This window comes from Chiloscyllium punctatum, chromosome 22 (genome assembly GCF_047496795.1).
Source record: "Chiloscyllium punctatum isolate Juve2018m chromosome 22, sChiPun1.3, whole genome shotgun sequence".
NCBI lineage: Eukaryota > Metazoa > Chordata > Chondrichthyes > Orectolobiformes > Hemiscylliidae > Chiloscyllium > Chiloscyllium punctatum.
The window spans coordinates 63,133,790-63,161,118 of record NC_092760.1 but is presented as its reverse complement, the minus strand read 5'-3'; the positions used below and the strand labels follow the sequence as shown (position 1 = coordinate 63,161,118).

The following is a 27,329-nucleotide window of genomic DNA, read 5'->3' as shown; positions in this document are numbered from 1 at the left end:
TTCCCCCTCCATTGATCACATTCCTGCTCCAATCAAACAAGCATCTCCAAGGCCAATGACCACCATTTTAATCTAGTTTATCCATGCTACATAAATCCCAATGAACTGAACACAATCTGAATACGATTAAACGTTCAATTAATATCTCTTCATTGTATGGCAAGTAGTGGGAGAAGGAAGAAGTACAGCAAAGATGGAGGCTGCAATGGCACAACTGAAGAACTTGTTAGAGTTTTGGGATGGAATGGGATGAGATGAAATGGAACAGGAGGAGCAAGAAAGTGAACGTAATCCTTAATAAGTGGTCAGCGATGAGGTAGAAGCAAATTGAGCAGAAAATGAAAACCTGCTAGTGGATTTGGAGTCCTGACATTGAATAAGAAGACATTGTTCAAATAGTGCCATCTAACTCTACAAGCTTGGGGAAAATTTGACTTTGCGGGGGCTGCTGCAGAGGTAATGGACATTTGAATACATGATTTCTGGTGTTAACATTTACTATGCCAATTGATAAAGTAATGTTGTTTGTGATACCACAACAGGAAAGTTTGATATACGTAGGTTTATTATCACTTTGTAGCTATAGATTTTGCAGAACCTTTTTTATTTCAAAAATATTTTGATCTGTACAATTGGTCATGCCATACATACATAAACATTCCATTTATTTGCATACAGAGACAGTAATCATTCATATATACAGGTCTGTACGATTACTATCCACACAGATGCAGGGAGAACATGCGAACTCCACACAGACAGTCACCTGAGACTAGAATCGAAACCGGGTCCCTAGCGCTGTGACGTAGCAGTGCTAACCACTGAGCCACCGTCAGCAGAGAGCCCTCTTACTGCATCGGCCCTCTGTGCTTAGGCAGGCAGACGTTACACAGTGGTCATTCCCCACCACGTCTTGGCGGCAGCTGCCCCAGGCTTTAGCGCATCTCTCAACACATAGTCCTGGACCTTGGAATGTGCCCGTCTGCAACACTCAGTCGGGGTCAACTCCTTCGGCTGGAAGATCAACAGGTTTCGGACCTTGTAGCTATAGATTTTGCAGCACATTCTTGATTCTCTGAAATGTTTGGCCCTGCCTGCAGCTTAGTTGATTTAGCATCTGACCGGTTACACTTTCCACAACCATTGATTTAGTATGTGTGACTTCATCTGACCCATGTAAGTGAGCATGATATCATTCTTAAAACTTTGGAACTAAAGCAGTTACTTCATCTCCAAACATTAGCACCAGTCTCTCTCCGCTTCCAGGTTTTTAATTACTCCAGAAAAACACAACAAGCAACTTTAATCTCTGAATATAAAGAGGGATCAATGAGCAGGTTTGAGCTGTGAATCAGCAGCTATACTTGAAAATATTGATTTTTAATTTTTAAAAGGAATAATTTGCTGCTCTGAAGCATCAATTGCGAAATGATTACTCATTTAAAAATATTAAGGGTCGAACAGATCACACTGTGCAAACTGGTTTGATGACACTCGATTTCAGGAATGATTTTGAAAGGGATAATGTGCGATTATGCTGATCGCCACCTATTGTCCTGAAAGTGCAATTACTTGAAAAGATCCTTTTTAATTCAAGATACTGTCCTGTTTGTTGTACTCTCAATGTTTCTTTCTGTCTTGCCAGCAACTTAACCTTGCAGAAACCAAGCTAGGCAATCTGCATGCCCAACTTATCAGCATGCTTTCTAGCACTCTTCTCAAACCATTTGAAGCTTTGTCTGTTTTTCTTCCCCCAAGTGCTAATCAATATTGTTTGAAGGATGCTCTAAATGTTGCATTTGTTTCCCTATCATCTGTCGTTCTGAGAAGGTATTCCTCTTCAAAGCACGGTGGCTCAGTGATTAGCACTGCTACTTCACAGCACTAGAGACCAGGTTTCGATTCTAGTCTCGGTCAGCTGTCTGTGCGGAGTTCGCATGTTCTCCCTTTGTCTGTGTGGGTATCCTCTGGGCGCTTCAGTTTCCTCCCACAGTCTAAAGATGTGCAGGTTAGATGAATTGACCATGCTAAATTGCCCATGGTGTTCAGGGATGTGTAGGTTACTCTTCAGAGGGTCGGTGTGGACTTGTTGGGCTGAAGGGCCTGTTTCCATAATGGAGCAATTCCATGAACTTGCCTATGATCTTGCCTACATGCAGCAAAACCTGGGCGATATTCTGATTTGTGCTGATTTACAGCAGTTAACGTTCATGCCATGCAAGTGTCAGGCAACAAGAAGTCATGACATCCCAAATTTAAGCTTTTAGACAAGAGGTGCAGTGCATGATATGAGGAAAAAATTTTTTTAATGTTGAGTAGTGATCGCAGAATGGTTACAGCATGGAAAGGTAATTCAGCCTGTTATAACTGCAACTGCTCTCTGAAAAAGCAATTTACTTTATGCCTGTCCTTTTTTTTTTATCATAAACCAGCAATTCCCTCCCTGAGTTCATAATGGGTGTATATACACCACGTAGACAATTATGGTTCAAGAGGTGGCTCACCAACATAGTCAGCTTGAGATAAATTCATTATCTTGTAGTACACCTTGCTGCCAAAAGTGGCATCATAGAGCCTTAGGTTTGCATCTCTGGGTCCTCCACTTTTACAGCAGGGAAATTCCTGGCTCCAACCAACTTGACACAAGGTATAATAATCTTATCAGCCTCCCATTTGTAACAGTGGACAAATAGTACTGAGCTTATTTCAGAGTAAGCTTAAGGTTACTAAGTCTACACCTGGCCCTGCAATTTCTTTCTTATTTTTGCAAAGAAAGGGCATTAGCAGGCTAACAGGGAAAAAGTTGGAAAGGTGGAGAATGACACAGATTGTTGTATCAGCACTGCAAAATTGTAAAAGCTAAGGACAAGAGAAAACTGGCAAAGGTTGTTGATATTGTTGTGAGGATGGGTGAAAGTAAGTTTTAAAATGATGAACGTTTGTAAAATTGTCTTGGTCATCTGTTCTTATTTCAAATGCATACGATTTCTATTGTAAAAGGTCACCTTTAACAGCCTTATTCAACCTTTTTTGACTAATGTAAAATATTCATTTCAAAAACATTTTCAGTAATAGGATACCTGTATATACTTTCTTGTAGGTTATGAGTGCCTTGTGTGTCAACTAAAAGCATTGGCAAAGCAGAGGTCCTTAGAGTGGGATGGCTGCACGGCCATACCCTTATGACAGTAATTCTAGTGATCCGGAAAATTGGGATCGGCGATCTCACAACAGACCTCGTAGACTCTATAAACACGCCAGGTAAGTGTGGGATTACAAGTATTGCAATCTTGGCCTTTGGAATGTTCTTTTAGAACAACAGTGCACCTGATACATCAGTCTATTTGAAAAATGCTAGTGTGCAAGGTTGTTTGAATGGAACTAATTTTTAGAATTTGATTGCCACTGTCTGAGGAAGGTGCTGAAATTAAAACCCATTGTAGGCATAGAATTTTAACATAACATATTGACTTTCAGCATTGAAGTGAGTGAATGTATTTTAAACCACTTAATTTTTTCTCCATCTGTTGACTGTTTTAACGTGTTTCCCTCTGGAATGAATCTGTCAGCCCCTACCGTGCTTATCCTATGCAAGTTACAACTCAACTGCTCAAAACTTTTATGCATATATTAAGATTTCTCACTGTCAGATCTGATTGAGAACAGTTTTTCCATGCTATTTGTTTTAACACACTTTACTCCTTGGAATAATCACGAGTGAGATAAATCACAGCCCTTGTGCAAGTTGCAGGCAATTTTTAAAAATATTAACAGTTGCGAATTAAGGTACATCTGCCACCTTCATGTGTCTATTTTAGGTTTGTACTCCACTGTCAAAATACGATTCATCTGTGGCTGTTCTTTTATTTGTGTAATTTATTACCATCTTAAAAAAACAGTACTAACAAAGAATTGTGGATGCTGGAAATCTGCAACACAAAGTGCTGGGAAAACTCAGCAGTTCTGGCAGCATCTGTGGAGAGAGAAGCAGGATTAACATTTCAAATCCGATGACTCTGTCACTCTTTAATGCCACCTTTGATTCAAAAGCAATAACTTTTTTGTATTTAGAAGTAGAATTAGATCATTTGGCTCAATGAGTTTGTTCCACCATTTGATTAGGGCTGATATGTTTCTCAACCCATCCTCCTGCTACTCAGTAACCTTTGATCTCCTTAGTAATCAAGCAGCTTATCTATCTCTCTCTCTCTTAAATCCATTTAATAACTTCGCATATGATTTTGGAGATGCTGGTGTTGGACTGTATGCCAAGTTAAAAGTCACACCATACCAGGGTATAGTCCAGCAGGTTGTGTCGTGTGATATTTAACTTTAACGTAGCCTACACAGCCCTCTGCAGCAATGAGTTCCATTGATTCACCACACTCTAGCTAAAGAGATCTTTCCTCGTTTTAGTTCTAATGAGTTGTCCCTTCACTCTGATCTGTGCCCCTGGGTTTTAATCCCTCCTGTTGGAAACATCTTCTCCAACTCCAATCTATTCACGCCCCTCAGTATTCTAAGTTTCAATCAGATCCCCTCTCGTCCTTCTAAACTCCATTGAGAACAGAACCAGAGTCCTCAATCACTCCTCATATGACAAGCCCTTCATATCTGGGATCATTTTTGTAAACCTCCTCTAGACCCCTCCAATGCTAACACATCTTCTTTAGATACAGGGCAGGAAACTGCGCTCAATATTCCAAATTCAGTCTGACCAGAGCCATATACACCCTCAGCAGTACACCTATGCTCTTGTATTCTAGTCCTCTCAAAATGAATGCCAGCATTACATTTGCCTTTCTAACTGCCATCTGAACCTGCAGGTTAACTTTAGAGTTTTAGTTCAAGGTTCTCCAGTCCCTTTGTGCTTCACATTTCTGAAGGTTTTTTCCCCCGTTTAGAAAATAGTCTTCACCTCTACGCTTTCTACCGAAGTGCATAACCTCTCATTTTTCCATATCGTGTTCCAGCTGCCACATCTTTGCCCACTTTTCCAGCCAATCCAAGTCATTCTGCAACATCTCTCTATCCTCAGCACTGTCACTTCACCTATCTTTGTGTCATCTGCAAACTTAGCAACATTGTCCACAGTTCCTTGTCCAGATTGTTAATGTATAATATGACTAGATGAGATCCCAATACCCTGACCCCTGTAGAGCACCACTAGTCACTGGCAGCTATCCCCAAAAAGGGTTCTTTTATCCCCATTTCCTTGCCTTCTGATAGTCAGCCAATCCTGTCACATGCCAGAACCTTGCCCTAACACTATGCACTCGACTCTTCTTTAGTAGCCTTCTGTGTGGCACTTTGTCAAAGGCCTTCTGGGAATCCAAATAGCTGATATCCACTAGCTCTCCTTTTAAGTTTTTAATTCATTGCATTTACCTCCTGCTGTGGTTTTGTCCTCCTCAGCAAAATGCTTTTGATCAGTCTATTTGATCATCTTGTTTACTGTAGTATTTCTCAACACATTCAAGCTCTCACCATGCAGCTACCAGGCTTCTCTCTTTGCTGCAATGCTTCTCTTGCTATTTCATACTCTCTAATGCCCCCCCCCCTCCGGCACCCACTTCTCTTGCTCTGCCCCCCCCAGCATCCTCCTTATTCTGAGGCTCTTAATCATGTCTCAATGATGTTATAATATCACAATGCGATAAATAGATACAGGGAATTAATCCATGATGTCATTGTTGCTCATCACCAAGCACTAACTAAATGAGCCAACTGCACCTGCATTACATCTGCAATGACCAATTGCTCAGCGCTCCCTCCCTTCCACCTCCAATATCATTATCACTCAGCAAAAGCTTTTCTCCATTCTATGGTGGTCATTCTGTGGACGTAGACCTACATTTGCTTTCTTCAGATGAAGAGCCTCAGACCTGAGTACATCTGACCCACAGTTTGCTTAGCCATCACTGAACTGGATTTTCTGCTTGACTTCCCTCCTCTTTTCCCCCCCCCCCCATAGTTAGCTGTTGCTCCCTCCACCCCACACTTCCCCTGGCCTCTGACTTGAGGCTCTCTATTGTCGAGCTGTCTCAAATGTCTTTTCCTGATTACTGATTATAGCTGTTTTGACTGATCTGTGTTGGCTTCCATGCTTCAAATGTTTTACATAATACCTGAAATTATTTTATTTAAATTCCTTCATGATCTTGCCTTTCCTTATCTCAGTAATTGCCTTTAATCTTTCAATCTCCCTTCCCTCACACAAACTAATGGCTCCAAAATTTGGCCTTTCCGTGCATTTGCTTTTTTGGGAATTTTCTCCCCGAGGTCCGTCATCTCTAAGAACCTTTCTTGATTCTTGCCCACCTTTACGTGACATTTATTTTCTGATTATGCCTCTATTGTGCTTTAGGATGGTTTTTCTATGTTAAGGACATGTAGTAAATGTGACTTGTTACTTTACTGTTTTTGGTCTGCTGGCCATTTAATTGTGCAACTCGTGCTGCCAATTGTATCTGTTGGAGTTCATTAGACTGGTTGCTGTTGAGAGCCTTAAGAATATTTAAATTTTATGTGTGGTGTTTACAAACTGTGGGATGTTTGGGAGCAATGCAATAATTTAATTACATATTTGGGCAAGACAAACTGTGGGATTCAACACAGTCACTCTGTCCTCTGTAATTAGTGATAATTAGTGTCTTGAGCTAAATGTGAATCTGTGTTGATGAAATTTTCTGTACCATACCCTGCAACCCAAGTTTCTTTTCAACGATAACATTTTGGAAGTAATGTATTTGTCTTCCTGATTTCAAATTATATGTAGAGTTCTTCAATTGCTGTTCAAGCACTATACAGTACTCAGGCATATCGCACTTTGCCAGAAGCTCAAAGTGAAAAATGCAGAGTATGATGCAACAAGTCATTTTCAAATGCTTAATTACGGGGTGCTGTCAAGACCATGTATTTGTTTTTCCGTATTTTGAACATACACTGAAATGGGAAATGGACTTTATAAACCAAGGATTGTAGAAGGGGTTGTTACACTTTTTAAAAAATAAGCTGCCAGCATTTATTGTAAGTACTGTTTACACAGTTGCTGCTTCAACCAATGGGGAAAATTTAACTGTGGTATACTAGTGAGTACAAAGTGAGATTCGACTTGCAACAAGTAGCTGATTGATTTGTGGAGTGCATAGAATTTTATGGGAAACTAGGGAAGTGATTGCTGGGCCCCTTGCTGAGATATTTGTATCATCAATAGCCATAGTAAGGTGCCGGAAGACTGGAGAATGGCTAATGTGCCATTATTTAAGAAAGGTGGTAAGGAAAAGCCAGAAAACTGTAGACTGGTGAGCCTGATATCGATGGTGGGCAAGTAACTCAAGGGGATTCTGAGAGGCAGGATTTACATGTATTTGGAAAAACAAGGACTTATTAGGCATAATCAGCATGACTTTATGTATGAGAAATAGTGTCTCACTAACTTTGAGTTTTTTTTGAAGACTGAAGGCAAAGCGGTGGACTCTGTCTATATGGACTTCAATAAGGTGATTGACAAGGTTCTGCTTGGTAGGCTGGTTAACAAGGTCAATCACGTGGAATATAAGGAGAACTAGCCATTTGGATACAAAATTGGCTCAAAGTTAGGAGATAGAGGGTAGTGGTGGAGGGTTGCTTTTTGGACTGGAGGCCTGTAACCCAGCAGTGTGCTGCAAGGATTGGTGCTGGGTCCATTATTTTTTCTCATTTATATAAACTGTTTGGATGTGAATATAGGAGGTATGGTTAGTAAGTTTGCAGATGGCACCAAAATTGGTGGCAAAGCGAAGAAGGTTACTTCAGAGTACAATGGCACTTTGATCAGATGGACTAATGGGCCGAGGAGTGACAGGTGGAGTTTAAACTAGATAAATTTCAGGTGGCACATTTTGGAAAGGCAAATTAAGGCAGGACTTAAACATTTAATGGGAAGGTCCTGGGGAGTATGACTGAACAGAGACCTTGGAGTGCAGATTCATAGTTGCTTTAAAATGGAGTTGCAGGTAGACAGGATAGTGAAGAAGGCATTTAGTACGCTTCCCTTTATTGGTCAGAGCATTGAGTATAGATAATACTGTTGAGCCTCGTTTGCCAATTCCACCACTCACTCTCAGCTGAAAGGATCATGATGTTTACAAATCTGTTAGGACAGTTGGTCTGAAGATTGACTTTAGGCATATTATCTGGTGCAATCCATTCTTCAAGAACAACCTGGCCTGGATTCTGAAATGGTTCAAGAATGCTCTTTAGTTAGATGAGGTAAGGAGACATTGGGTCCTCTTGATGCATCTGTTCTGATATTTTCCCCAGGGTAGGGGAGTCCAAAACTAGAGGGCATAGGTTTAACGTGAGCGGAGAAAGATTTAAAACCGACCTAAGGTACAATGTTTTCATGCAGAGGGTGGTGTGTATATCAAATTAATTTGCAGAAAAAATGGTGGAGGCTGGTATACTGCGATATTTAAAAGGCACCTGGATGGATATATGAATGGGAAGGATTTAAAGGGATAGAAACCAAGTGCTGGAAAAAGGGAATAGATTAATTTGAGGTATCTGATCAGCATGTTCAGGTTGAACTAAAGGGTCTGTTCCATACTGTATAACTCTATGACTCTCTTACTCATTGATAATAAACACCTTATCCTTGTCAACATTTATGTGATTCACTCCCAGGTAGCTTTGTGGTGTGAACGAGAGCCAGGGGCTTTCACATCTCTGAAATGGAAGATGTTATTTTCTCTGCAGTAAAGCACCAAAGACTGAATTAGACCAGATTTATAATTAAAATGGTTACAAAAAGCAGGACAGAGGCTTGGAATTCTCTGGCTAGAAACTCAGCTCCTGTTTTCCCCAGTGACTGTCCACCATCTGTAGGCATAAGTCAGGTGAAATGGAACACTGTCTCCCCTGGCCTGGATGGGTGCAGTTCCAACAACAGTCCAAAGGCTTGATAACATTCCAGGACAAAGCAGGCTCCTTGCTTGGGACCCCATGCACCGCTTTAAACATTCACTCATTTCACCACTGACAAACAGTGGCAACAGTGTGTACCAAGGTGCATGGTACCAAGGCTTTTCCCACAGTACCTTCTAAACCCGCAACCTGGATTGCTGCCGTGTGAGAACACCACCGGTTGCCCTCTGAGCATTGCACCATTCTCACTTTTATAAATATATTTCCATTCCTCTACTGATGGAGGATCATAATTCTGGGACGATTTTCTAAGCGCCCCCATGGGTGTTCCCACATTCCAAGAATTGCAGCTGTTGAAAACGACAGCCCGCTACCCACTGCCTTCAGGGCAACAAATGCTGGCCAAGCCAGCAACACTTGACTCCCATGATCAAATAAAACAAAGGTCAATTTATGCATGTGATCTGCAATTATAGGGTAGTGAAAGTAATGGTTTGGCAATTATGATACTTGTTCCACATCCCGATCTTTCTTTCTGGATTCCAAAGTGATGGAATGATCCATTGCATGAGTTTCTATAGTTGTTGAAGTTTCAATGAGTCAAGATATGTGAGAAGGATGAGTTTGATAATTTAAGTTGAAGGAATTATTCTGTTCAGTGACTTTGGAATAAAACTATTGTGCAAATGTGAGTTGTTGCTGTTAGAAACGGGCTGTTGTGACCGATACAGTTGAGGCTCATTTGCCAATCCCACCACCCATTCCTAGCTGAAAGGATCATGATGTTTACAAATCTGTTAGGACTATTGCTCTGAAGATTGACTTTGGGCATATTATCTGGTGCAATCCATTCTTCATGAAGCACCTGGCTTGGATTCTGAAAGGGTTCAAGAATGTTCTTTAGTTAGATGAGGTAAGGAGACATTGGGTCCTCTTGATTCATCTGTTCTGAAACTGCCTCTAATCATCATCATTTCAGCATCTAAGTTGTTTTTCTGAGGTCCTTACACACTTGATGCAACTGTAACATACCAACTTCAGTGAGCAGCAACCACATTTTATTAAGCACAGTACAATACAAGCTTTGGAGAAACACTGAACATACTTCGCCATACTTGTGTCAGAGGAGTCTCGCTCTGGAGGAATCTTTAACCCACGCCTTGCAAGGTATATAAGGTCGTGGCAAAAGCTCTCCCCGAACAAAGGAAACAGTACTTCCTTTATATAAAATCTTTTACGTCACGATTAGTAATGCCCACAAGAAAACCTCCAGAAGCAAATGATCCCTTAATGGCCAGCTCTGGGAGTAGTCAGAATTCCAACTATAAGTTCTTATTGTTTTTATCCCCTATTCAGAAATCAATGTAAATCATCCCTGCATGGCAAGGGATGGGAATGTAAACCTCCCACATTTGCACCTATAAGACAAAGACATACCACCCTACTCGTGGGGTATTCAATTTCTTTACAGGTCAGCAAAGCAAATTAACTCTTTAGATTAATGAGGTTGTGATATTAATTAAATTATTTCCATGCTTTTTGCTTCTACTCCCCCAGTAGATCCTTTTGATTTTTATTTGTGTTGGTGGAATTGTTTATCGATATCAGTTTTAAATTTACTAGTTTGTACCTAATCCTTGCTGTTCTGTCGTAAATAACTTTCATGATTTGAGTAGTTGAGAACATTCTGTTGCTTTTGGAAACATTAAGACACTCGCTGTCAAGGCTGATCTGTGCTGAGCGTATTGTTTGAGTGTTGCTCAGATCATCTGTTTGGGGGCAGGGAGGGTGTCGGGGAAAGGAGTTATATGTAACTTTCAGATTTGAAGACAATGTTAATAATTGGTTACACGCTGTGTGGAAAACGGAGAAGAGGCTGTTAAAACCAGCTATCCTTTGCATGGAAGACTGGAGGAAGTGACCCAATTTAAAGCATTGATGATGTGATAATGCTTACCAGTCGCCTGGAGGGTGATTATGATGTTTAGCTTGAGATTGGAGTGGTGAAGGGCACTCAATTTGTTCGATGATCCTCTCGTTGAAAACAGGATCAAAATTAGAGGATGCAGCAGAGGCATTGCTTATGGAATCTCTCTAGTGTCTTGTGTGTGACTAATATCTTCCAGACCCCACTGCAATACAGGAGTGCGGTGACAACAACTACTCTGTACACCACGACTTTTATTCTGATGTTCAGGGTTGTGACCTGCTTGTTGGCGTAGTATGTAGGAGACTTTGCACAGTGATCCGGTGTTGGATGTCCTTGTCTTTTTGTGCTATTTCAGAGTCCCTCCTTCAATATAATATGGAAGATGGAGTATTTGGCTGACCAGGTGTGAGTTGATAACAGTAGTTGAGACAAAACTCATTTGTAAATTATGAACCGTGTGATTTGTGTTGAATTCTCTTCTCCCTGATTTTCTTGCTTTCTATTTTCGTTAACTGCTTGATTGTTATGCTTTTGTAAGTGGATAGTGGGGCTAAGACTAAACTTTTTTATTTGAAAGGGAACTGGTGAAGTATTTCAATTGGCAGAATATGAAGGTTTTTTGCACTTGTTGGAAAAGCACAGCAGGTCTGGCAACATCTGAGGAGCAGGAGAACCTTCTGCCCGAAACGTTGATTCTTCTGCTGCTTGGGTGCTCCTCACCCCGCCTTGCCCGTATCTCTGTTCTCCATTCCCTCACTTCCTAGTTTAATCTTCCAAATGTTCTGGCAACCACAAGCATTGGCTAAGGGCAGAGCAGGTATTTCAACTCAAATTGAATTAGAATCGTTTTCCTCAACTTTATGATGTTTGTGAGGGCAACGGAAAAGCAATTTGTTGTGGTTCCATTATGATACTGAAATGTGCAACAAATGTACTGGGCGTTATTAATAATGTGCAGAATTCTTTTTGCCAGCCTACTGGGAAGTAGCAAAGGAGTGGGCATAATTAGAAGATCTTTCAAAGAGCTGGCACGGCACAATGTGCCAAGATGTCGTCTTCTGCGCTGTCTGATTCAATAATTCAGAGATTTCATAATCGTTCATTTTTCTTTATTCCATCATTTGTTTCTAAATTTTTCTTGTAATTTTTTTCCCCGAGGATATATCAATGCTTATAAGTGTAAACTTTGCTCATGGTGCTAGGAGACAGATTGTGCTTCATCCAATTTTCTTGGTGGATGGAACAGTTGGTGGGCCTGTTCTGAATTTTTCATTGTGCATTAGTCGCCTTGACTAAAGTGCAGTGAAGAATAGCTTGACAGATGGTAACAGAAGCAGCTGGTGGCTTACTGGGAAGAGAGAAAGGAGGGGAGAAAATCTTTTCTGCATCTGATGTCAAATCGCACCATCATCTCCCCTGCTTAGAGTTGGAGTAATTGCAGCCACAAATGCAGACAAAGGAGACCAGTATGGGGGGTTGGGTTTCAGACGTCAGCACCTGCACAACAGCTCTCTTGCCAGTCAGCAACTACCACAGAAGTGATTTGGAATTTGTTGCTGTGATTTAAACGTGTGAACTGAGAGGTTACTCTGACAATCAGACAGCATAGAAGCTTAAACACTCTGAAGACGGCGAAGCGATGCAGTGGTTTACTGCTGGACTCCCGCAGCTCATAAATAAGACAGTGAAATGACGAACAGAGTCCTGGAGATGCTGAGATTCAAAAGTGATGCCCAAGGATGCTGCATTCTTTCCACGAGTGCGACTGTTCTGGTTTTTGCATTGGTGTTGCATTCAGAAATTTTTGGCTTGCTGCTTTCTACCCATTGCATATAAAACATCAGGGTATGTACAGTATTTCAGTATTCAGAAGGAGTTGTGATATTTTGTATTTGACTAAGCTCAATTTTGATGTAGAACTTAAGGTGATTTCTCTGTACTGCCGCTTGTGAGAAGGAGTCAATGCAAACTTGTTGGAATAGAATTAGGGACAGCTGAAATCACTTAATCAAGGAAAGATGGTGTTCTGTATTCGGAGTGAAAAATATGTAACCTACATTTTTAATCTGAGCTCTGAGAGCCTCTGGTCGTATTGTGCTGGACTGCATCAGTTCATTTAATAATCTTTTAAGCTTCACTGAATTGGTTTAGTAGAAAAAACCGTAACTGAACAGATTTTTGTGAACAAATCCACACTGCATGTGGGGACTTTTTTTTTAAGTGATGCTAGTTGACGTATCATACACTTGGTGATAGATTGCATTTGTCTGTCTGAATATCTATATATGCATCTAAAATTATCCATTTTTAGTCTAGTAAATTTCATTAACAGGAGTTCAACTTGGCAGAAGCTAATTTTTCGTCTTGAATTAAACTTGAAGGTGACCAGTTATTTGTTGGATAGTTGTATTTTGCTCTTTTTACACAATATTTTGTTTTGCTTGGTATGGTTTTTGAAGTTGTTTATTTGGAGCAGCCATGCTGACTTATTGCCACTTCACTGCCCTGAATGTAAGCTGACTCAGCAGTTGTTAATAGTTCATTTGCCAGTAACCTTTTGATGTCCAACTTGACTCTGCAGTTAGTAGTGCCTGGAAGTCTGTCTAGCTGTTAAAAAAGCTTTAACTTATATTGTCCACTTTATTAATCTTCATTCTGCTGATTCACTCTCTTAGATGGTGTACTTTTTAAAGAAGTGTGTACCTTTAATGCTAAAACTTTTCAATTGTTTCTGAGAATCAAATATTACCTTATTGTCACTTGCATTTAGAAAAATACAGTGAAAAGCATTTAAGTTGCCATACGCTAGTGCCATTGTAATTACAGAAATAAGTAAGACTAAATTCATCTTTTGTTACCTTCATGAATCCTGAGTTTTTGCAGGGGTTCTGGGATGCTGCAGCTGAGAGTATCTTTCAAGGTGATTCTGTTACAATTTGTGTGTCTTGTAAGTGCTGACATGTTATCTCCATAGTGAAACTGATGGTTCATTTGAGCTTTGGTCTTGAAGGGTCTTTTCTGTTCCAATTGTATGGCAGTGCATGCCCACATCAGTACAGCAGGTGCTCTGGCTTTACTAAATTGCCGTTGCTGTACTGTTCAGGCAATAGGTGAACCATGGTTTGGAAAGGCTGAGAGAATTCTATAGAAGCTAGCACAGAAATGGCCAGTCAGCTCATTTGGTCAGTGCTGTTATTTAGTGTACACAAACTAGCTCCTGTTTATCCTATTTTGTTCTTCAGGTATGTTCCTACCTTATTGCTAAATGCATTCATGACATTAACCTCACTACTCCAAATAGTACTAAATAGAATTCCATGTTCTAATTAGTAAAGTCTCAATATAGGTGCCTAAGAAATGTAATAGGCAGAAGAGCACGAAGGAATATAAGCCATATTAAACTTGAACCTGTTAGTGAGACCTTGACTGATCTATAATCTCATCCTTTTTCCCAGCCTATAATATATCATTATATCCTTTGATTCTCTTAAGGATCTAAAAATCTCTCAGCATGAGCAAAGTTTTTAAGCATCCTCAACACTCTGGCTTAGAGAAATCCAAAGATTCGTGTCTGAGTGAAGAAATTTCTCCTAGTCTCAGTTTTAAATACCCAACTGCCTAGTCTAAGGCTGCATCTCTTTGTTTGTTTCCTCTGGCTGGAAAGTCTCAATGTTTGTGTCTACCTTGTCAAGCCGAATCACTAACTTATGTTGTTATGATCCGTGCCACCATTATTGTTGGGTAAGTCAGATCTCAAACTGAAATCTGGCTTAATAGATTGTATTTTATCTTTATTTAATAAGCCGGTCTTTCACAAACACGTGTGCACAATGTTACAAATTTTGGTTTCAACAGTAAAGCAAGTTTATTAAGAAAAAAAAATTGAAAAATACAATCTCATCGATCCGAACAATATTACTTTACACTATTCAAACACCTGAGAAACATCACTTTTCTCTATCGTATCCATTTGATTATTTTAATTTTCTCTTAATTCCTGGTTTTCAGAGACTGAATGTATGATAGGCTCTTCCTTAATTAGTCATAGAACTGAGCTTAAATTTGCTCAGCTTCAAATACCCCCTTCCAAGTTTTAACCAAACGCTTTCAGTTTGGAATTTTCACACTTAAACCCTTACACTATGATAAGATACTTCCAACCATTCTAAACAATCTACTTTCTTCAGAAGGAACTATATCACGCATCTAACTTCTTTTGAATAAAAACCACAAGCTTTCCAAACTGTGGTTTTTCCCTAATCAAAAAAAATCCTGGTCCTTCTAAACTGAAGGCAGGCTCATGCTCCTTTAATGTTTACTCTGTCCACTTGGAAAGTAAACATTCCCAGTGTTGCCCCTCTCCTATTGATTGTAAAAGGATGTCATGACTGCAGAACTACTGACAAGTTAATCATTAAACCACCTTATGCACATAGACCAAAACCCAAAATCTAAACTGTAAAACAAATAATATTAAAGTAAATCACACACTTTGTATCACCTATCTTCAAAGGAAAATGGAAATGGTCTTGACACTATTTCTCTGGCTCACTTAACAGTTGAAACTTTGATATGATTTTTGTGGCAGTAAACATGCAATGAGTTACACAGCAACTATATTTTGCATAGGTCCATGGGCACCACAGCACTCTGCCTTTCATTTGTGTTCTTTCTAAAATGTTTGCGCAAATGTTTTCTTTTCCAGACACAAATGATTTTCAAAGTATACATTTGGAGAATTAAGCTTCTGTCTCAGAATTTTACCAAGAAAGCTGAAAGGTTGTGGTCCGTATAAATAACAGTTTCCACGTTGTTGGTGATCTGCATGTTACAATGGTGTAGAGTCTGTCTAAGGTTTAAAGTTTCCAGCTCAATTGTTGAATGTTTCTGCACCATACAGTCAGTTTATTTGAAAAATACCTGAGGTCATTTGAAGTCCATCTCATTGACTTGCAATCAGACAGCCATCAAGTCATTATTGTGGCATCAACAGCCAGTTTAAATGGCTTCTCATCATTTGGCATGGCTAAAACTGCTGAGGTTGTCAGCACAGCTATCAAGTGTTTAGAGATACTCTGATTTGCCTGCAGGCATTAAAATGTTCTGCATTCTCCAAAAGGTTTGTAAAACATGCACCAACAGTGTTGTGGTTCAGGATAAACTTGTGATAAAATTTATTTGTGTCAATATAATGCAAAATTTTACCTTTTGCCCTCTGCATGGGAAAATCCTAAATGGTTGCTTTCACTTCTGGAGATGCCTGTTCGTGTCCTACAGTATGGTACAAGTAAGGTACTATTACTTGGCCAAGTTTATGTAGTCGATCATCAGTTCAATCTAATGATTAATGTTTTTCCCAGGTTTGGTTCTAAACCACCAAATAATGGTGAACAGCACAATCACTTAGTCCTTCAGTGGCTTTAATTGTTAATCATTTGGAACGTTGTTGTATTAATAAAGACCATTTAGTTTGCAAAAGCTGATAGACCGAAGAAATATCATTCAACAAAACCTGTCAGTATCCTTTTAGCAATTTGATTTTGTGATAAAGCATGCACATCTTATTTGCTTAGTGCAGTCATACAATTTGGTTCAGGATGAGCCAACTTTTTAGCATGTAGCCTCCATGACAGGCAGTCCAGTACTATCGTAATATATTCAATTTTGGCACCATCGATAAGTGATGTTCAACTGCCATGATTTGATTCAACAATGACTTTGTTTATCATAAAGGTAATCCTATTCCTACTTGAGGTAATCTGTGTATTGAGTCAGTAAGGGTGTTGTTTTATACGTAATACATCCCCCAACAATGGCTTCATGAGCCAAAACCGTTTTCCTTGGTCTATTCGTTCAAATTAATTGATTTTTTTAATGATTCTTGAATAATTTCAGAAATTTACTTGGATAGTTTTTACAAAGAGGAAACGCAATGTCATCTAACTGTTTTAGCACAACCATATTATCCAATTTGATTCCTGGAGGGCACATCCTTTACTTAACGTTTGATTCATTTTCCATAAATTCTGATATCTCTATCTCACCCTTATTTCTTTCACACCTATAATAATTCTGATTCTTTCTTCTGTCTGGATTATGCTCCACCATTTCCATTTCAGAAATTTTTTTTTGGTTTGATAAGATCCACTGAACCTTGTTTACATATTCCCCAGAGCTTGGAAAAATGTTCCCACCTTGTCTCCAACAAAAGCATTTTGGGCTTCAGCCTTTTTTATCTACTCTAGTATTAATTGTTTGTTCAGTAATGTTCAAATGATTTTAGCCAACTCTTTTATGTTTTGGTCATTTTTCTCTTAAATTTAAAACATAAACTGGAAATATCACATCTGAATTGATTTATCAAATTTTCTTCAATCAATTTAAGTGGCCCTTCCATATTGGTTTAAAAGAACAAAAATCCAGAAGACCTCATTAAGAGTGTCTCTAATGGCACATAGTAACAAAGGAATTCCTTCATGGAAATCACTGGAACATTCTTGGCAATGAACTCTAATTATGGTCTTCAAAGTTTGATGCCAACTTTCCCACGCATCTTGAGGTTGTGGATGAGAAGCCAAAGATGTAAATTGTTTTATTGCTAAACTAATAATCAATCCATTTCTTTGAATGTTTGTAACATAAAAATTATACCTTGATCTGATTGTGTTTCTTTGGGTAATCCATCTTGTAAAATCAAAAGAACTAACTTTTCCACTCCCATTTTGTCATAATTTCTCCTAAAGGCACTGCTTCAGGAAGTCTTGTTGAAAATATCCATGACCGTTAAAAGATTCTGCTTCCCATTCCTGGTTTTAGGTAGGAGTACTACACAATCTATTAAGACCCTGCTTAGTTGTTCTTAAATTGCTTGTATTAAAATTAAAGGCACAGATTTATTTGTTGTTGGATGTTTCCCATTATCTTGTATGTAAATGACATTTCTGGCAAAATTTGACCATGTCATTATGTAATCCTGGCCAATAAAATGCTTTAATTCTTTAACTTGGCTTGTCCTGAAATCTAAATCTCTGGAGTTTTGTGAACCACTCTTAGAATTTTGTTGTTATAGTAAAATGATTTGAGACTAATAGAGCACTGTCCTTTCCTATTAGCTGGTATTCGAAGTGGTCTCTATTTTCTCACTCATAGTTTGTCTCGAGTATTAATACTTGACCTGTTTGGGACAACCTTTCAATTCCAAATTTTGTTGCATTTCTTTGTCTTCATTGTTTTTCAGTTAAATTTTGAAGTGTTGTATTTGTTATTTAAATTTCCAAATTATCTTTCTGTTTCATAGACTCCTTTACTTGCTGTCTAATTCAGTGAGACTGGGATCTAGTCACAACAGACAGGAAACAATTGAAGATGTTTTTCTCCTAACATTTCAGCTTCTTTCATCTTTTTTTTTCCCACCTTCCTTTAATAAGGCTAATATACTTAAAGTATACTTGCTCAAGTCCCATCCCAAAATTAAGTCAATTTCTTCTATAGGAATTTGTTTCACTACTCCCATTACAGCTTCTTCATTTAACAAATCAAACTTTAACCTGGCTCTGTATGCTGAAACCGGTTTGGAACTTCCATGTGTACCACCAATTAATACTTTCTCTATCATTAACTCCTCTGAAAGACAAGTAGTGATCAGTGACTGATCATTTCCATTGTTTCTCAAATGTATTTATTGGTTTATTTCTTGATTCAATGCATAAGGTAATTCCTTGTTTTTTGGAGATACAGTATTCAGAACCTCAAGTGGTCTGACTTGTATGAACATTTCTCCAAATATTAATAACACTTGAACCATCTTTCCCTCCTTAGTTCAATTCAAGGAAACAAGTTCTGTCTGTGTTATGGCAATAATTTTAGTGCCTGTATCCTTTCCAAATACTGTCTTTGCGGAATATTTCTTGGACATTCTGACTTGTACAGTCTTGCATTGAAATCCAGCAATGGACTTTGATGTGCTCGCTCTTCTTAGAATGCAACCATGTTAACTACTTTTTGATTTCAGGCTTTCTCCTTTATTACTTTGGCATTGTCATGCCTGTTCTTTAAAACTTGCATGTCTTAAATCCGCAGATGTTCTGTTCCTCTGATTTGCTTGCGGATTTCAATATGACTATTTCCTATAATTGTGTGAGAGATATCATAGGTTCTGTATATGTGTTAGCTCGCTAAGCTGGAAAGTTCATTTTGAGATGTTTTGTCACCGTACTAACTAACAATATTAGTAGGCCTCCAGTGAAACACTGATATTAGTGACCCACTTTCCAGTCGTGTTTAGCTTTCCTTGGGTTGGTGATGTCATTTCCTGTGGTGATATCCGTTCCTATTCTCTTTTTCAGTGTGGTAAATGGAGTGCAAATCGATGTGTCTTTTGATTGAGTTCTGGTTGGAATGCCATGCTTCTAGGAATTCTCATTGTGTCTCTGTTTGGCTCAGCTTCAAGTATCCCCTTCCATGTTTATAAAAACATTTGCCGTGTGGAACTTTTACACTAAAGCTGTTGCACTAAGATAAGCTACTTCGTAACAATTCCAAATTATATCCTTCAGGAGAAACCATTTTGAATGTCTAACTTCTACAAACAAGAACCAAAAATTTTCCAAACTGTGGGCTCCCCTACCTTCATTCCTGCCAAAACAAAACCAAAATTCTGATCCTTCCAAGCTGAAAGCAACCTAACGCACCTCAATGTTTACTACATCTGGTCATAAATGCTCCAAATACAATGAGTTCCTTAAATTGCCCCAGGGATTACCAGACTCCTACTCTTTAAATAGAAAATCATGCCTGTAGAAATACTGACAAATTAATCATTTAAACTCCTTCAAATACACAGACCAAAACTCGTATGTCACTAAAAATCTTGCATTACAGTATATTTTATTCAGACCTGTTCTTATTCATCTAAATTCCGGAGTTAAAGGCCATTCTGGTCATTTATCTTTGGCAAAACAGAGAAGATCATGAGGATGGTAGAAAACAGAAATTGAAGTTGTCTGGGAAGGATGATGAAACTGAATAGGGGTTGAAGGCACTTTTTTTAATGGAAATGGTAGCACCCCAAAAAGACTAGTTTCTGAACTATTCCTGGTCATTTTGTAAAATAAGTCCTTGGTTGTAGCTCTCAGAAACGGTGAGAAAATGTACCTATTTTTATATTAGGAAGTGTATTAACTTATGAGTCAACACCAAACGGCATTGTTGGTCTGAGTGCTTTGTTTCCTTTGTGTGTTAACTTGTATGTAAGAAGTAAGTTGGACATTAAGCTTCCTGAGCTTCACTCTATTTCAAAGGTTCTATGTATGCAGAACAATTGCTCAGCATTTACCTTTTTTGTTTTGTCCTGCTGCCTTTCTGTAAACCACACTGACTCAGTGCATCTCCAGTGACCATACTCCAAACCAAATCTGCGGTTAATCACGACTGGGGAGTTGCAGCAAGCGAACTTTGCTTACTTCTTAATTATATTTTGACAACTTGCCATTTTAACCTCCGCTTGGTAATCATCCTAAGGGCTGAGGTCACTCCAACAATCCATTTTTCTCATGGATATTTTGTAGCTGCAGACTGACAATTTTGAGAACTTTATCTTTTTATAGCCTATCTGATTTACGTCACTGAATGAATTCTCAAGTGACACATTCCCTTTGCTGCGGGCATGAATGCATCTCAAATCTTGCTTTCTTAAATCATATCTTTCCAATAGCTTACAATTCAAATTAAATATCATTTTGAGATTTTCCTGACCTCAATACCTATTCTGTTTTAATTGAACATGTACTTAAGAGGCAAGAAACAAATGAGGCTTAATTAACAGGCCATCCTTCAAGTGCTTGATAATATATCTTGAACAAGAGATAGTAACAAGGAAATCATTAAATGTCTTGAATCATCTTAATGCTATTTTAATCAAATACTGCTATTTACTAATTGGTTACTGGATTTAAAGATTCTTAAAAGTATGATATTTCCTGTGTTTCATAATCATTAACAGCTTTTTGACAAAATCTCAGAAGGACATGGCTTCAAATCATATCCTGAAATGTGATTTTAAGCTGTTAACTACAGAACTTGTTGCTTAGTTCATGTCATCTTTTGAAGAGTTTCACCCGTAACCTATATCCTAACTAATTTTGCAAAACTGAAAATAATGGAGGGATGTAAGGAAAGAATAGTGAAATTTTCAGTTTTTGGCTGTTGTTTGGAGGAACAGGTATGTGTCCCACGATTGTATTGGTGAATTATTTGAGATTGCACAGATGTATCATCTCTTCTGACAAAGCTATTTTGTATCACTAGTGATGTTGCAGACTCAAAATATTACAAAGCTACATGTTAGATAAGCCAGAGTTCAGAGCTGGAATAGCTCAATTTTTGTCTGGGTTGGTCTTGATTGCCTAGGTTTAGGGGTGTGGGGAAGCATACATGATGAGAGAATTGCCCACATTCTTCAATGGATTTTGCTTATTTGTTTTCTCTTCTGGCAAATTACATTAGATCCTTGTTATTTGTGGGGGATAGGGACATGAACCTCCCACAAATAGTATAATGACAAGGAAAGTGGTATAGTAGAAATCCCCTGTATGGCATGTTGGACTGCACGATCTGTTGGGATTTTTTAAACTAAGAACAATGCAGTACAGGCACAGACCTTTGGAACTAACAAGCCCGTGCTGGCACATGACGACTTTCTATACTAAAACCTTTTTGACTCTGCGCATTAAGTATCCCTATATTCGCTGCAAATTCATGTATCTGTCAAGATGCCTCTTAAACGTGGTTATTGCTTCTACCATGTGATCTACGAGGTGATCTACTTCTGCGACTACCTCTGGTGCATTGCAGGTACTTATCTGCTGTGTTTAAAAAATATAGCTGCCCCTCACATCTCCTTTTAAAGTTACTCCCTATGTCCCTAGTAATTGACATTTCTACCTGGGAAACGGCTCTGACTATCCACACACAATTTTTATGTACTTCTATCAGGTCATCCTTCAGCCTCCAACATTCAAGTGAAAACAAACCAAGTATCTCAAATCGCTTCTCATAGATAATATCCTCCAAACCAGGCAACATCCCAGTCAATTTTTCTGCAACTTCTCTAAAGCCTCTGCACCCTTCTGGTAATGTCGTGACCAGACCTGTGGCCAATATTCCAAATGTGGCTGAACTAAAGGTCTATACAGCTGCAACATGACTTGCCATTTTTATGCTCTGCCCTGAAAGACGAAGGCAAGCATGCCATACATCTTGTTGACCACCTTTATCCACTTCTGCTGCCACTTTCAAGGAACTGTGGCCCACTGCACCCAGATTCCTCTGTACATTAATGCATCTCAGTTTCTGCCATTTACTGCATTCTTCCCTCCTGAATTAAACCTTCCAAATGCATCACCTCACATTTGTCTGAATTAAATTCCATCTGCTATATCTGTGTCCAAGCTTTCAGTCTATCAATATTCTGCTGTATCCTCTTGCAATTCTCCCCCAGTCTTTGCATAGTCCACAAACTTAGTAATCAGGCCATCTACATTCTCCTCCAAGTCACTTCTGTATCCATTAGTCATTTATCTCCAGTCAGCAAAACAGTCTTTCACTGCTCCTGTCTATCTTGTATGCCCAAGCCAATTCTGAGTCCATCTTACCAGCTCAGCAGGAATCCCAGCTGACTTCACCTTCTAAATCAGCCTGCCGTAAGGAACCTTGTCAAAGGCTTTGGTGTTCACATAGCAAAAGTACATGTAGACAACATTCAGCACCCTGCCCTCATCAATCATCTTTGTCACTTCTTCAAAAGACTTAAACAAGTTTGTGAGGCACAGCCTCCTCTGCACAAAACCATGCTGCCTCTCACTAATAAGCCATTTTCTTTCCAAATCTGAGTAAATCCTGTCCCAAATATTCTCTAATTTTCATACCACTGACAAAAGGGTCACCTGCCTGTAATTTCCTGGATTGTCCTTTTTTTCCCTTTTTAAACAAAAGAGCAACTTTGGCAATTCTCTGTAAGCTCTCCTGTATTTCAAGAGGATATGAAGATTTCATACAAGGCCCCAACAATTTCCTTCCTGACCTCCATCCATTCTGGGGTTAGATCCCATCAGGTCTGAGGAACTTGTTCTACCTTGATGCTTTCCAAAGCCTTTTTTGTTCTTTCAGTTTTTCTAATTAGGCAACAAAAATATCAGGTCCGGCACCAAACACAAAAGTACGCGGATCCACGAGTAGTGCATAATGAGTTAATCTACATGATTTTGGGTAGCATGTAAAGGTTGTAAGATAAAATGTGACCCATCATTGCTATGCATGTGTTATAGAAAATGGATTGGAGTTTGGACTTAAAACCATGAGCTGAACAAACACTACATTGGATAAACAGGCAGAAGACTACCACCAGGATATATGAACATCAACTAGCCACAAAAAGACATGACCCACTCTCACTAGTATCTTTGCATACAGATGAATAAGGACACCACTTTGACTGGGATAACACATCCTTCCTAGTACAAGCCAAACAGAGACATGTACGAGAATTCCTAGAAGCATGGCACTCCAACCAGAACTATCAATAAATGCATTGACTTGGATCTCATTAACACCTGAGGAAAAAGAACAGTAAATGATATTTCCAACCCAAGGAAACCTAAATACCATAAGTAAAAATCGGGCCATACCACCAGTGCTTCACTGGAGGCTCACTGATGATACCCAGCATGGTGATGAAACAACATCTGAAAACAAACCTTCCAGCTCAGCAAGCAAGCTTACATCTATGTTAAATGTGTTCCGTAGATCTTGTTCCATCAGCCAATTGAAACAGATTTTCTTTGTGTGCCTTGACTAACCATGTTTTAACACATCCTCCGTAAATTCCTTTTACTTCAGTTTCAAGCTAATGTTCCTCATTCCATTCTGGCAAATCCTACTTTCACTCTCACACCCTTCCTTGCGTGTAGTGACCCAAGACTGGATGCAAAACTCAATATGGCTGAATCATACTCTTAAAGATTTTGCATAGCCTCCCCACTTTGCTTTTACTCTATCTCTATTTATGAAGCTCAAGACCTTGAATGCTTTGTTAGCTACTCTGTCAATTTGCTTTGCTACCTTTGATGATCTAATCATGTGAAATGCAATTTTGCACTACATTTATCCTATTCCTGTAGGAACTAGACGTTTTTGGTGTCTGATGAAATATTTTACTCCCATCAGAAAATTTTACCACTGTCAATTTGTGCATTTATGCACATTTAACATTACCATTTTTTTAACAAGTTAATTTCCTTCAGTATTATTGCACAGTAACAGTGTTCTTTTAACAAGCATTTAACATTTGTGTCTTCCTATGAGTAGGACTAGCCTCCAGGTTCCAAATTTAATTCTGAAAAATAGAATAAACTTTTGTACAGTACTAGGCTCCTGATTGTTAAAAATGAGGTTTTGCTTTGTATTTGTCTTGACTGAATGGATTTTTAAAATTAATTCAGTCATGGGACATAGGCATCACTTGCTGGCCAACATACTTTTAATGCCCGTCCCTTGTTTCTATTGAGAAGGTGGTGTTGAGCTGCTGCCTTGAACAGCTGCTGTCCACATGTTGTAGGCTGAGCCACAGTGCCCTTAAGGAGGGAATTCTTACATTTTGACCTAACAATAGTGAAAGAATAGTATATTTCCAAGTCAGGATAGCGAGCAACTGGAGGGAAATTTGCGGGTGGCGGTGGTGTTCCCATGTATCTGCTGTCCTTGTTCTTCAAGATGGGAGTGGTTGTGGATGTCTAAGCATCCTTGGTGAAATTTTGCAGTGCATCTTGAAGGTAGTACATACTGCTGCTGCTGAGCGGAGGTGGAGGGAGTGGATGCTTGTAGCTGTGGTGCCAATCAAGCAGGCTGCTTTGTCCTGGTTGGTGTCACGTTTCCTGAGTGTTGTTGGAGCTGTACCATCCAGATAAGTATTCCATTGCACTCTTGACTTGTATGTTGTGATTTGATTTGATTTATTATTGTCAAATATACCAAGGTACAGTGAAGTGTTGTTTTGCATGCAACACAGACAGACCATATGATACAAAGTGCACCACGGTACCAAAACAGTGTGTTATGGCTACAGTGAAGTGGAGAGAGAGAAACTTCAACATTAACATTTGAGAGGTCCATTCAAAAGTCTGATAATAGCAGGAAAGAAGTTGTTCTTGAAACCATTTGGTATGTATTTTCAAACTTATATCTTCTGCCCAGTGGGAGGGGTCTTTGGTCATTTTCCTGAAGCAGTGGGAAGTTTAGACCGAATCCATGGATGAAAGGCTGGTTTGCATGGTGGACTAGGCAGTGTTCATGACTCTGTGGTTTCTTGTGGTCTGGGGAAGAACAGTTGCCATACCACGCTGCATCCAGACAAGGTGCATCTATAAAAATTGGTAAGACTTTTTGAAGACATGCTGAATTTCCTTTGCTTCCTGAGGAAGTAGAGACATTGTCATGCTTTCTTGACTCTAGCATCAACATGAGTGGACCAGCGCAGATTGTTGGCGATTGTTGCTGTCAACTATCTCCACCATTGTAGATGGTTGGCAGGCTTCATGGAATCAGGAAGTGAGTTACTCGCCACAGTATGCCTAGCCTCTGATCTGCTTTTGTGGCCACTGTATTTATGCAACAAGTCCATTTAAGTTTCTGGTCAACAGTTATCCCAAGTTTGTTGGTGGAGGGGGATTCATTGATGGTAACACAGTTGAAAGTCTAATTACTGTTGCTTGACAATCTCTTTATTGGAGGCAGTCACTGCCTGGCATTTCTATGGCATAAATGTTACTTTCAACTTGTTAGCCCAAACCTGTATATTGTTCAGATTTGCATCTGAACATGGACTGTTTCAGTATCTGAGGAAGTAGACAAGCAGGAGGCTGGAAGAGCACAGCAAGCCAGGCAGCATCAGGAGGTGAAGAAGTCTAACATTTTGGATATCAACCTTCTAAATGGGTGTGGGGTAGGGGAAGGGGAAGTTATAGATAAACCAGGTGGAGTGGTGAGGTAGTGATAGGTGAATACAGCTGGTAGGTAAGACCTGGTAGGTCGATAGGAGGAATGAGTCCGGTTAAGTCATTGCAAATACTACTGAACTGTGTGCAATCATCGAACATTCTTACTCCTGACCTTATGATGGACAGAAGGTCATTGCTGAAGTAGTTGAAGATGGTTGTGCCAAGGACACTACCATCAGGAACACCTGCAGAGGTGTCCTGGAGCTGAGATGACTGACTTTCAATAATCACAACCATCTTTCAATGTCTCCGGTGATGACTCCCAACCAGCAGAGTATTTGCTTCCTGATACCCATTGATTGCAGTTTTGTTCAGGCTCCTTGACGCCATACACTCACTGCCACCTCACCTCTGGAATTCAGCTCTTTTATCCATTTTTGAAGCAAGGCCTTAATGAGGTCAGGAACTGGGCATAACTGAACAGGTTATTGCTGAGCAGGTGCCGTTTTAATAGCACAGTTGATGATACGTTCCATAACTTTACTGATGATCGAGAGTAAACAGGATGATAACTGATAGGGTTGTATGTGTCCTGCCTTTTGTTTACAAGATGTACTTGGGTGATTGGAGCTGAAAATGTGTTGCTGGAAAAGCGCAGCAGGTCAGGCAGCATCCAAGGAACAGGAGAATCGATGTTTCGGGCATGATCCCTTCTTTTTTTGTACCTGGGTGATTTTCAACCTTGGCAGGTGGATGGCGGTATTGGGGTTGAACTAGAGCAGCTTGGCTAGGGGAGTGGCAAGTTCTGGAGCACCTCTTCAGTATAATTGCTGGAATGTTGTCAGGGCCCAGTTTCCTGCAACCTTATCTTTTGTCCCGATGTGTTGGGTGCTTCTGTCATTGAGGATGGGGATATTTGTGGAGACACGGCCTCTAGTGAGTTGCTTAATTGTTCACCATTATTCATTACTGGATGTGGCAGGACTGCAGAGCATGGATTTGATCTCATGGTTGTCAGATTGCTAAGCTATTTTGATCATTTGCTGCTTATGCTGTTCGGCACGCAAGTTGTCCTGTTTTGTAGCTTCATCAGGTTGATTCCTCATTTTGAAGTTTGCCTGGTGCTGCTTTTGGTATCTCCTCATCCTCTATTGAACTGAATCAGGGTTGATCTCCTGGCTTGTTGGTAATAGTTGAGTGGTGAAATGTCAGGCCATTAAGTTGCAGATTGTGCTGGAGTACAGTTCTGCTGCTGTTGATGGCCCTCAATACCTCATGGATGCCCAGTCTTGAGTTGCTGGATCTCTTGGAAGTCTACCCAATTTAGCACAATGATAGTGCCACACAACATTCTTAATGTGAAGGCAGGAATTAGTCTCCACAAGGACTGTGCAGTGTTGAGTCTTACAGTTATGCGCATATGCATCTGCAGTCAGCAGATTTGTAAGGATGAGGTCGAATATGTTTTTCCCTCTTGTTTTCCCTCACCACCTACCGCAGAC

General features: G+C 39.5%; 1 protein-coding gene across 5 annotated transcripts in view; it reads left to right on the top strand.

Moving 5' to 3' along the window:
* Positions 1-27,329, top strand: part of btbd10b (BTB (POZ) domain containing 10b) — a 100,241-nt gene that overhangs the window by 11,977 nt on the left and 60,935 nt on the right. Inside the window, exons 1-2 of one of the 5 annotated variants that reach the window (XM_072592517.1) lie at positions 3,103-3,261; positions 17,581-17,653. The exons of 1 other annotated variant lie outside the window; for it this stretch is intronic. Coding sequence is in view for 2 of the 4 variants with exons in the window: in XM_072592515.1 (XP_072448616.1) it covers positions 12,567-12,682 (116 nt within the window). In the remaining 2 variants the exon portion in view is untranslated. Of the gene's footprint in view, positions 1-3,100; positions 3,262-12,375; positions 12,683-17,580; positions 17,654-27,329 lie in introns of those variants that run through there. 3 more of the 5 variants (XM_072592519.1, XM_072592516.1, XM_072592515.1) reach the window with 3 other exon arrangements.